The 12,500-nt window shown below is 42.8% G+C and overlaps 1 protein-coding gene across 8 annotated transcripts in view; it reads right to left on the bottom strand.

Moving 5' to 3' along the window:
- Positions 1–12,500, bottom strand: part of LOC113818546 (semaphorin-1A) — a 349,340-nt gene that overhangs the window by 9,620 nt on the left and 327,220 nt on the right. For 2 of the 8 annotated variants that reach the window (XM_070127818.1, XM_070127816.1), the window contains 10 exons: positions 10,999–11,106; positions 7,838–7,925; positions 6,618–6,722; positions 6,110–6,343; positions 5,792–5,994; positions 5,512–5,657; positions 5,262–5,396; positions 4,925–5,095; positions 4,590–4,720; positions 3,805–3,852 (listed from right to left, as the gene is read on the bottom strand). In XM_070127818.1, the coding sequence (XP_069983919.1) occupies positions 3,805–3,852; positions 4,590–4,720; positions 4,925–5,095; positions 5,262–5,396; positions 5,512–5,657; positions 5,792–5,994; positions 6,110–6,343; positions 6,618–6,722; positions 7,838–7,925; positions 10,999–11,106 (1,369 nt within the window). Of the gene's footprint in view, positions 1–1,728; positions 1,954–2,756; positions 2,859–3,804; positions 3,853–4,589; positions 4,721–4,924; positions 5,096–5,261; positions 5,397–5,511; positions 5,658–5,791; positions 5,995–6,109; positions 6,344–6,617; positions 6,723–7,837; positions 7,926–10,998; positions 11,107–12,500 lie in introns of all 8 variants that reach the window. The other 6 variants (XM_070127819.1, XM_070127817.1, XM_070127813.1 and 3 more) reach the window with 5 other exon arrangements.

Here is a 12,500-nt window from a genome sequence, read left to right as displayed (position 1 = left end):
TGTGTGTGTGTGTGTGTGTGTGTGTGTGTGTGTGTGTGTGTGTGTGTGTGTTTGTGTGTGTGTGTGTGTGTGTGTGCACGCGCGCATGTGCATTTTAATGCAATTGTATATGTGATTCAATATGTATGTATTTAAAAGTGTTTAAATTTTGTTCAACAATTTGGAGATGATATTTTAGTCATTATCCAAAAACGATTAAGTAAATCTTTTAATCATCAATTTGGGGTGATGCATGACAGAACAAGAGATTTGTTAATATTTTTCTGTATTAATATCTGGTGTTAATTACTTCTACATGAACATCAGCTACGGAAAATTAAATAAAAATCAGTCAAGAACAAGATAGGACAATTAGAGCCTACAGCTACGATCAAGACAGAACAACACTGAGTTAGATCACAAGACAGGACCTTACGATGATTTCTCTTTGACTCCAGAGCAAAGCTAATGAAGAGAGAGAAGTATAATTTCTGCAAAAGACTTAAAAAAAAAAGAAAAAAAAAAAAAAGAAAAAAAATAGGCAGGCAGAAGGAGAGAGAGTAACACACTAGATATAAAATGCTAATTCACACATTATTCGCACAGTAACATACAAAGGTAAGTTCTCCAAAGGCTTGTACAACACAATGTATTTCATACATTGTGATACAAACTGCAGTCATTACTTTTCAGTATGTCACTCTACATATTAAACAATAAACCTATATTAAATAAAAAAATGTAAAAAAATACTTTAAAATGGCATTTAATACACAAAAAACTGCATCACATTATGGTCACAGTCATATGGTCAAGTCTAATTACACATTTTTAGTAAATGTTCATTATTTAATAATAAGTTTCTTTCTGGATTTTTTTTCTTTTTTTGCACTACTCTATTCTGAGTGATATATTAAAGCCATGCTGTAAGTGTTTTAGCCATTCAAGGATTAGCTCTTTTATTCTGCTAAAAGGGAAGTGTAAAAGCAAGTGTTTTTGGTTAGGCTTACTGATGAAGGGTTCTTGATAAAGCAATATTTTTGTCATTATATTAAGAATCTAAAGTGGAACAACGTTATCCGGTATATCTACTACTAATTGTGCCTGTTAGTTGTCAATGTGCATTTCTAAAGGCATGTGTGGTTAGTACAAAGCAAGTGGAAAGTTATCACAAAAATATCAGTGTCAAATCATGCATGCAACAGCAAATCAAAATCAAATCAATAAAAATACAGTTTACATCAATGCAAAGCAACAGTAATCAAATTGAAGAAAAAAGTGAGTTACATTTGCTGCATAGGTGAGACTAGCTACAGAGTACGGTGACTAAGGTACTTTTTACTACACACAGCAGTCAAAAGGTCTCGGTGACAATGGGGTCGGGCCAGGGCAGGCATTCAACAGTTGGTCAGGGAGACATAGAGAACGGCATCCAGGGGCAGTGGAGGGGAAACTGAAGAGACCGTGAAGAAGTCAGAGGACCCACAATATCGTGTAATCATTGTGTCAGTCCTTTTATATTTTTGGGTGTAAGTAGAAAAGGGTATAGGTGGGACCTTAATGCATGTGAGTGTGTGAGTCAAGACACACATCGAAATACTAATATGGACTTTCTTCATAGGGAACAGGAGAATCTCAAGTTCTACTGATTTCTTTCATTTTTTTCCAAACTACAGAAAGTCCATATTAGAAACAGTTTAGTGATGTCATCCCATGACCTGCCTGTTATACATTGTGGACTAGGCTTACCAGTAACGCCGCCTTCAGCATATGCGATGCCAATCCCAGGTTCGCGTCCTAGAGGCCCAAGAATTTCATTAGGTAAGTCTCCCTCCGGTGCGACACCTGGTACGGCATTGTTCTTGGCCACATTAATGTCCTTTGCAGGTGTAATGGGGGGAATTCTGTTACTCTCGACGAAGGAATAATCCTCATCCACAGGCGGATCATATATGGTCGAATGATCAACCGATCCTGCAGGTACAAAATTCGGGAGGTCAGCTTCCTGCTACATTGTATTAGAAAGCAAAAATCAATAAATCTAGGTTTTAGCCATATCCATCACCTGCAAGCATGCAAAAGGAACCCCTGTGGCCAAAAAGAGAAGGAAAAAAAAAAAGATTTAGTATCAATACTGAAAAAAGACTATTAAAATATAATTGCATAAAATACTTCTGTGCTTTCTCTAGGTGAAATATAACAAAAATATAGTCAAGAATAACAATTAAAATGATATATATAACACTCATCTACTGTATCTGTCACAGTTTGCAACATGAACACCCCATGCTGTGGTCCTGGAACAGTTAGTGAGGAAATTTTCGTAAGATAGAAAGAAACATACAAAACCAAGGACAATGTTAGTAGTTGGTGGCTAAAGAATATGAAGGAGACGATTAATATAACTACATCCGAGAAAAATGAAGAAAATACACCTTTTAAAACTACATTACAGTTACTATTTAATAAAGAAGCACACACATGCAGGTTAGTATGGCATGGTAGACCTTATAAACTTGCATCTTCCACCTGAAACTTTAACTTCAACATATTAATGCTCAGTCCAAATGCTGAGCAAAACCTTTGTGCTACACAGTGCAATATGTGCCACAACACTCAAATGTGAGTCAGCAAACCAAAATTATTTGAAACGTATGTTAGCAAATTGAAATCATAAAAAAATAAAAACTACATTCACAAGAGTGGACAAAGTTCCATCTTCGAGAGCAACATGGGCAGATATAGCAATGTGCGCATCACCGCGTTCAAAAACTGACCCTCTGTAGGGGTAACTTCAGTAACAGGGGGCGGGCGTGAGGAGGGAGGCTCAGGACAGACACAGGGGGCGCAGGTCTCCACCTCAGTTGGGCACGGGGCCTCTGTGAGCGGAGCAACCCTCGTCAACTTGGTTACAGTCTTTCTCTCCCCCTAAGCCCACTATTAGCATATGCTGTGCTTCTTTTGGCGTTCTTATGCTCTTAAATCATACATTTGATTTTAAAATCTAGAGCGTTGACTATTTTCCTTTCTTTTCTTATGGTTCTAGGAATTCCTGATTTCCACCATCAAACTAAATGTATATCAGAAATCAAACAGAATATTAAAGTTTATCTACAAGCCACATAATCAGCATGTCTTTAAAAAGAAACCCAACTTTCTCACTAAAATAAATCAGCACTAAAATTTAGCTCCTACAGAAATGAAACAAAATAAAAGGCATACCATATCATACTTCAAGAATAAAGATCTTATAATCTCTTACAGAAAGATCAACATAATCTTGCAACATAAAATAAAACTAGAAATAACAGACAAACAAAAACGAAAACAAAACAGCACCGATCTAAATGTGCGTCAGACAGTGCAAAAGATAGACAGAGTGCAATGTGAAATTTGCTACAGAAAAAATAAGCGTTGTAAAATGAAGACAATGGATCACAAAATGTTAATAATAATTGAAAAGAATTTAAGGAACACAATATACATCGTTCAAGATAAGAAATGAACATGATAAACACATAAAACAAAAAGACAAGAAGTTAAATCATTTGTAACAAGTAAAGTGTGGAAATACTGTAAATAAACAGATTACAATCGCCTCTGTATACAATTCAGGTTGATGCTCATTTACTGAAAAAAAAATTACATTCTCCATCATTCACACACATTCACACCCACCAAACAACGGTGCACATTATGAAATCATATGACGTATTTTTATAAAATTAAAACAAAATAAATTACTCATCCTTCACACACAATAATATGACTAATGAACTCATATAGTTGATTAAATACAATCATAATAATAAAAAAAAAACTTACCGGTCGTTTGGATCTGAGTCGATGGATTGTAAACTTCATTGTCATCACCTGTAATAAAGCGTAGGCCATGCTAAAGCAATGATGCAACAGGACAAGACATTGGACATTCACAGTCTACAAGTACATGTTTTGATGAGGCTTCCTAAACATTTAGGTTGACACAAATAAAGAAATAAATATATATAGACAAAAAAGAGAAATAGAGAGAGAAAAATAGTTTGGTTTATAAAAAAAAAATTAGTTAATGAAAAAAATTTGTTTTTCCATTTTCATGTAGTTATTATTTTGTAAAAGGATTATTCTTTACAGAAAAAAGCTCATTTGCACAGAAACGTAACAGTTGCATTTGCATATCTGGAAATTATTAACAGATTCTATACAACTAGGAAAAAATGGCAAGCATTTTTCATGTCACAGTCAGGCTATCATAACTAAAGCATCTATAGGAAAGGTTTTGTCTGTAAGAAAAAATATTTGATGTTCATTTTAGCCAAAAAAAAGTATCAAAAGAGCCTTTAGGGTTTCATTCTGATCATCTTATGTACATTGTCAGTTATGATATTAATGAGAACTAATTACTAACTTGAAAAAAGACAATGATTATTAATGGCTGTCATTCACAGACACAAGACAAGAATGAATAAGGTACACATACCACTTATTGGAACAGACAGACAGCATGAAGCCAGGGAGACGAAAAACAAAAATGTCCTCGATATCTTAATCAAAAATTGTACAGACATATGACCCCTAAAAAGGACTTATAACTTCCCAAAGAGACTCACTGTTAGAGCACTGGTAGTGATGCCCTGAGACATTCTGGAAGACGGGTCCCGCGAACTGAGAACCGAGCGGACCGCAGCGCCCGTGGCCCACGAACCAACCGCAGTAAGGGTCCTGCAGTCCAACGCATGCGCTGTCGAGGATAATACGTTTTATAGGTGTGTAGAATACAGTTGTCTATCACTAAATAAAATAAAAATGGGTCTGTTTGGTACAATAAAAAAAATAAACTCTAGTCTGAACTATCAGTTTGGGAAAAAATGAATGAACACCATCGCCATTACCCCTCTACAAAAAGTGCAAAGGGAAGCAAGCAAAATCCTGTCACCAGACCAACCTGCAGGACGAGGCTCTCTGGCAGCGGTGGAGATCAATGGATTTCACTTCATCGTCTGTGATGATAATGAGCTTCCCTTCTCCTCCCGCTTGCTTGGCCAGCTGCATGTTCACGATAGGGACTGGCCGGTCGAACACGCGGATTTCCTCAATGATGACGGGGTCGATCGAACTGCAAAAAGCGAAAAAAATATTAGAAAAAGATAAGGAACTAATAAACATAATTATATGCACAACGCACGGAAGCAATGGTAATACAATAACGTTACATTTCATAAATTCAAAACATGAGTAAACAGAATAGACAGAATAGGGACCTTTTATTAAGGGATACTTACTCAACACCTGCCGACGACTGAGCATTAATGGCCTTGAAGATAATGCCTCCGTCAGTTGCGATGAAGAGGACATCCACGGTCTTCCCGTCTTGGAAGTTCACTTGCGGATCAACCACTACTTTGGTGAAGCGGTACCTGGAAATACGTTATTTGTTATCATAAGGTGGGGAGTTTTGCTACAACTCTAAAAGATGGCTTTACGATAACGAATACCAAACCTCATTCGACGGGGGAAAATCTAATAGCTTACTCGAAGAAGGCCTTGATGAGGAGCGGGCGCCCGAAGAAGCCGGGGACAGCTTCGTCCATGAGCGAGTGGTCCTTGGCGAAGTTGACGTTGAACTCCGGCAGAGTCTGGCTGTCGGGCACACAACTTCCTGGTCGTGGCTCAGGCACCTGAAGAAAGAAAGAAAAAAAAGTTGGTCATTTTGGTTAAGACAATGGTCAATGGACAAATACAACGCAATTTCTTTTAGGTATGCAATTCAATTCGTTCTCAAAAAACGGAGTGAGCGACACGGACTACGTACCTTGGACGGGTGCACTGGGAGCCAGTTGGAGTTGAGTGTCTGCTGCTCCTTGAAGGACCCCTCGAAGGTATCCAGGATGGCCCGCATGGAGAAGGCGCAGACGGCGGACCCCGGGATGGAGTTCGGAGGCGTCGTGAACACGGCGTAGATGATCTCGTGGCTCTCGCCGCCGTAGATGCCCGTGATGATGTCCGTCGTAGACTCTGCCAAGAAAAAGGGAACTCATCGGTCACAGAGACATAGACTCATCACATCTCTTCACCGCAATTTTGATCATCACAACCAAACCACAACCAAGGACTCGGCTCCACAACTCACGGATCTCATCGAAGTAGAAGGGATATCCCCCAGGAACGGAGCAGTTGAGTCTGCTCTTCAAGAAGGACGTCCAGGAGTTCTTCAAGCGCTGAGGGCCGCCTCCCCGGTCGCCCTTGCACACGCGCGCGACCCGAGAGTACACGCGCTTCCCGCAGTTCATGTATTCAACGGCGGTTTCGCGGAAGAAGAAGAACACGAAGTCGCCGTAGTCGAAGGAGTGCACGAAGTCCGGAGCTGCGAAGGTAAGGTAGTCGTTACTTTATTTGTTGACTAGAGAGAGTAAGACGAGCAAAAATCTTTGGTATAAGTAGACTGAGACCCCCTCAAAAGTGATATGATATAAAAAATAAATAAATGAATATATAAATCAATACGCTACAAAATACAAAGCTAACGATACAAGCTATACTCATATTTTTTTCTAAAAAAAAGTACAACCCACACGAAAACCAAGGAAGTACACCTACATCGTATGTCTAAAAAACAACAGAACAAACGAGGGTTTTACCATTGAGCTGTTTGTAGTCATTGTGGTCCGTTTTCAAGGGTTGCCTGAAGATAAGTGGAATCGTTCCCTGGAAGTCCGCTACGGTGCCAGAGTACAGCTCGCCATCTGGAGGTACAGGAAGGAAGCATGAGAAGAAATGCAACGAATAAGGAAAAACTAATTCCCTAGAGATCTACTTGGAGAATATTTGAAGACACAAGAGAAGAAGAAAATATGTGTAAACGTAAATGTACACGATAAAAATACTAGTACCAATAATAACAATAACAAAACATGTTAGCATCAGCAATCTCGGCTACAATACTCTTTCATTAATGCAAAACAATCTGAATTACGATTACTAAAATAAACAGAAATATTGTAATACAACCAAAATGCACGAGCTGACGGTGCAAAATCCCCCCCTCAATTTTTCCTACTTGCCTCCCCCGAAGCCCCGAAGCCTCGAACCAAAATGAACGAGCCTCTGCCACTGACTCGAAACAAAAATGAACGAGGACGCATCACCGCGAACCCTTCTCGAATGCTCAATTGATGGCCGGCAGAGCGTTGTATCCTATCATCGGGTTAAACTGCATAAGTGAATGCCCATTTTCGAGGAGCGTGTGCCAGTATAAGGTGAGAAATTGTAGAGGGCATCGAGAGAGAAAAAGAGGGGGCGGTGTTCGTTTCCGTGTCGATATGCAAGCCGCTTTTGCGTTCCTGACCGAACAAGACTCCAGTAAATATCATTCAATTATATATCCATTTAAACTTCAGTGTGAACACTGCAACACGAGTCGACTATATGAAAATATCTTGAACAAACCCCTAAAATAACAAACGCATTCCAATATTCGTCACATCGACACTATCCCAACATTCACCAACTGTCTATGTGGGTTTCACCATATCTGGAGAGAACCAGTATCATATTAGTCTAAATTACCCCACTGATTGCTGCCATTCAGAGGCATTTACATATACTATACATAAGTAGAGACCTTTGTGAACCTTACAGAACCTCGTTTCCAGATTCTAGTATCACTACGCATTCTATACATCGGTTGTTTTACAAGAGCCAATTATTCAAAACAATACTGTTTAGTAATGCTTCTAATGGTACTATATTTAGCAACTTTGAGACACGCAATGGACACAAATTTTCCATCAAATACCAATAACGTACAGAACCAATGATCATAAAAGAATAAGGCAATAAAGTGCGACAAAATACTCACCAACATAGACGTAAGTGGAGTTGTGTCTGGGATCGTAGGGACACTGGCCGGCGCCGTTCGTCTCCGTGAAGTTGAAACTCCCGTCCGCCTGCAAAGAGAGAGAAAAAATATAATGACGACACTGAGGACACGATAGAGAGTATGGGGGAGAGGAGAGGAAACAGATAAAGAAGAAAAGTAAGAAAAATGAAGTAATAGAAGAAGAAGAACGAAGATGAAGGAGGTGGAAGAAGATGGAGGAAAGTTAGGACTCAGAGAAGGAGAAAGAGGGATCCTGGGAATTTCCCCAAGACATATCCATCCCCGTCAGCAGAAAATAATCAAAATAATCATTCCTCACACTGAGCCACAGCAGCCAATCCCGACCCAAGTGAATTCGTCTCGAGGTCCCCCAAGAACCGCTGGGCTGGCTCTCCTGATGGGAAAATTGGCTCACGAAAATTGGCTGCCATAGAACGTCCCGCGTACCAAAGGACCTTCATATGGCGCACACACTGAGGCGACATTGGCACAAAACAGGTAACTGATAGCAGGAGAGAGACAGACAGACAACTGTATCTGTAAGACGTGCCTTGAAAATCTACATCTACTTTGCCACTTAGTTTCCCTTTACCTGACCAGCTTGTGAAAAAAAACATAAGTAAAAGAGTTATATAAATATATTTATATGTATGAAAAAAAATCACACACACACACACACACACACACACACACACACACACACACACACACACACACACACACACACATATATATATATATATATATATATATATATATATATATATATATATACATAATTCATCCAGGTCATAAATATCAAGTCGTCCCCTGCCACGGAACCAAAGGGCCTCACCACCGCGCCACATAAGGACCCCCGTCGGTGCCAAGTCTTTGATCAGCTCCCACCCTGCGCTCATCCTGCCCCCTCCCCTCCCCTGTCCCCCTATCCCTATCCCTCCTCCCCTGTCCCCCTGTCCCCATCCCTCATCCCCTGTCCCCCTATCCCTCCTCCCCTGTCCCCTAGTCCCTATACCTCCTCCCCTGTCCCCCTGTCCCCTTGTCCCTATACCTCCTCCCCTGTCCCCCTGTCCCCTTGTCCCTATACCTCCTCCCCTGTCCCCCTATCCCTATCCCTCCTTCCCTGTCCCCCTGTCCCTATCCCTCCCTCCCGACCCTTATGCCCCTGCCTGCCTTCCCTCCACACACATAAAACACTTGGGAACGCAGCCACAAAAATACGAACGGGCAGACACGCATGCAAATCACAGGTGCACGCGCAAACAGACATACAGACAGACATAAACATACTAAACAAACTAGACAGACAAAGAGATATACAGAGTCACACGAACATACACACACACACACACACGCACGCACACACACACACACACACACACACACACACACACACACACACACACACACACACACACACACACACACACACACACACACACACACGAACACACACACCTTGTCTATTATTAACGCCACCTTATGGAATGTCATACTTTACGAAGGGAGGAGTACAAGGGATGCGGGGGTCATCTAAGTAAGTGCCTGGGGGGAGGGGGAGGGGGGGTTAAGTAAAGAACATGTAGAATCTAATTTTGTACTTGCATGCTGAGGTTCAGAACCGTTTGTGTCTGCGAATGTGTGTTTGTCCAGGGCTGCGGGTATTTTTTGTGCTTGGGGGGAGGGTAGATGGAGGGGGAGGAGGAGGGGGAGGAGGAGGAGGAGGAGGAGGAGGAGGAGGAGGAGGAAGAGGAAGAGGAAGAGGAGGAGGAGGAGTAAGAGCAGACGGAAGAGGACGAAGAAGAGGAGGAGGAGGAAGAGGACGAAGAAGAGGAGGAGGAGGAAGAGGACGAAGAAGAGGAGGAGCAGGAAGAAGAGGAGGAGGAGGGGTGGAGAAGGAAAAATGGAGTAGGAAAAAAGAGGAGTACAAGGAGAGATACAGACGAAGAAGATGAAGGAGAGAAACAGAAGATCAACAAGAAAAGACGAAGGAAGGAGAAAGAAGCAGCAGCACGAAGGGGGCGGGGCGTGAGGTCACCGCAGCCTCCCTCCGAGGTGCGAATGCGGGAGGCGCTGCGCGGGGTCGGAGCCTCATCTCCATGCGGCCGCCATAAACCCTCTCGTCACGCTACTTATTTGCATCTTCCAGCAATCTCCTCTTGCACTCGGCCTGTTTTATTAGAGGTCTTAATGCCAGCGCCTCTCGCACGCTCCTCCGCGATTACGACGGCGTGGCGCGCGGAGGAGAAGGCCAGGCCGGGGCGGCGACGGAGGCGGCGAAGGCGGTGGGGGACGCCCGCCCGCCGCAAGGGGAGGGGCGGAGGGAAGACAGGAAGAAAATGAGTAGGCAAGGAGGAAGGGAGGGATAGAGGGGAGGGCGGGATATATAGGCAGATGGATGTATGGATAGATAGATAGATAGATAGATAGATACTAGAGAGAAAGAGAGAGAGAGAGAGAGAGAGAAGAGAGAGAGAGAGAGAGAGAGAGAGAGAGAGAGAGAGAGAGAGAGAGAGAGAGAGAGAGAGAGAGAGAGAGAGAGAACAGACATGTGGAAAAAGAGAGCGAAAGAGACAAAGAGACCGTGAGTTATTTAGTTACAGAAAAAATCACCAGTTAGACTCAGGAAATAATTTCACTCAGCTATGAATGCCAGGGAGGTATTCACAGCTGGTGGAGGGATAGCGTTACGAAAAGACAAAAAAGGATGTCTTTATTTGTTTGTAGACAAACGGAGGCGTGACAAGGATGTATCCAAGTGACAAAACAAAACAAATATTTAATAATATGTTTGTATGAGAGAGACAAAGAAAGAAAAACAGATAGTGGGATGGATGGACGAACAGACACAGACTGTCTTGCCAACACAGACATGCCAAACAAATAAACATACAGAATCTCTCTCTCTCTCTTTCTCTCTCTCTCTCTCTCTCTCTCTCTCTCTCTCTCTCTCTCTCTCTCTCTCTCTCTCTCTCTATCTCTCTCTCTCTCTCACACACACACACACACACACACACACACACACACACACACACACACACACGCACACACGCACACACAAAAAAAAAAAAAAAAAAAAAAAATCAGTGTAGTGCATGACAGCGCGATTCCACCAGCTGACTCGCCGGGGCCTTCCTTACCTGCTGAGCGTAGTGGCGACACAGCGGCTTATACGCGTTGGTGCCGCAGACGAGGAACTGTCCGTCGCCCTCCTTGGCCAGGACCCGGATGTAGTTCTGGCAGTCGGCCTGCGGGGGAACGAAAAGAGAGGACAAGATTAGAAAAATAAAGAACAAAAAAATTAAGACATAAAATCATTTACCGGCCGAATATGAATAAGAGATAAATGAAGTACGAACACAATTCTAAAAAAACGTGTGAAAATAATCATTTCATAAAACAATTTTTGCAGAAGATATAACTAAAAAATAAACATAAAAAATCGTAACTAGAACTCCCAAGTATCCGAAGTTCCAGCATTTTCTCATAATAGGCCCTGTTACCCCCCCCCCCCCCCGCCCACCCCCACCCACCTCTCTTCTTCAGGTGTGTAATTACAGGTTATAAGTAATTACTCTCGTGCCGTGATGACGCCCATAACTCTCCGCCCACGACATAGCCGCCCACACCTTTCGCACGCCCTTGGCCTTCATCGATCTTGTCTGTTTGTCTATTTTGGTTATACTTTGTTGTCTTTCGTATGGGTGGTAGATTATTTTTGGTTTCTTCATCATCGTTTTTTTTTCTCTCTCCCTATTTCCCTTCTTGGCGCTTCTCCCTTTCCACAATTCATCAACAGATACACAGATTTACTCATTCAGAGACTCTTACTCTCTCCCCATCTCTTTCTCTGTCTCTTCCCGTCTCTTTCTCCATCTCTACCCGCCTCTTTCTCTCCCCATCTATTTGTCTTTCTGTCTCTTTGCCTTTCCGTCTTTTTTTTCTCTTTCCGTCTCTCTCTCTCTCTCTCTCTCTCTCTCTCTCTCTCTCTCTCTCTCTCTCTCTCTCTATATATATATATATATATATATATATATATATATATATATATATATCCATCCCATTCTCTCTCCGTCTCTTTCTCTCTCCATCTCTTTCTCTCTCCGTCGCTTTCTCCCTCCCTCCCTCCCTCTCAGCCCCGCCATGGCATCGCTGACGGCCTGTCGACAGCGGAGGCGAAGGAGCAGCAGCAACTGACGGGGGAGGCGAAGGGTCCCGACAGCGCCCTGCGAGACAAGCCGTCATTATATGGTAATGAGAGATCCCTTTGAACGTCCCTCCTCCTCCTCCTCCTCCAGCAGCCCATCTCACAACGCCCCCAACCCCCATCCCCACGCCCCTCCCCACCCCCACCCCCCACCAGCATCACAACAACAACCCAATTCGGGCTCGCAAGACACAAGAGATGAAATTCCTGGAAACGCGAAAACATTTTCCAGAAGGTCTTTCCGGGGATGAAATGACATCACCCCCCCTCCCCCCTCCAACTCCCCGTCCACCCCCCACCCCTCCGCAGCATGATGATTTGCACAACAATCGGCTGATAATCTTAAGAATCAGACTTCATTAGCGGGCTGAGACGAGCAGCCTTTGTTACCGCCCCCTCCCCATCTTCGGTGCCCCCCCCTCTCCCCCACTCCAG

This window comes from Penaeus vannamei, chromosome 12, assembly GCF_042767895.1.
Source record: "Penaeus vannamei isolate JL-2024 chromosome 12, ASM4276789v1, whole genome shotgun sequence".
Classification (NCBI taxonomy): Eukaryota; Metazoa; Arthropoda; class Malacostraca; order Decapoda; family Penaeidae; genus Penaeus; species Penaeus vannamei.
The sequence above is the reverse complement of the archived record's forward strand: the minus strand, read 5'-3'. Positions and strand labels throughout refer to the sequence as shown.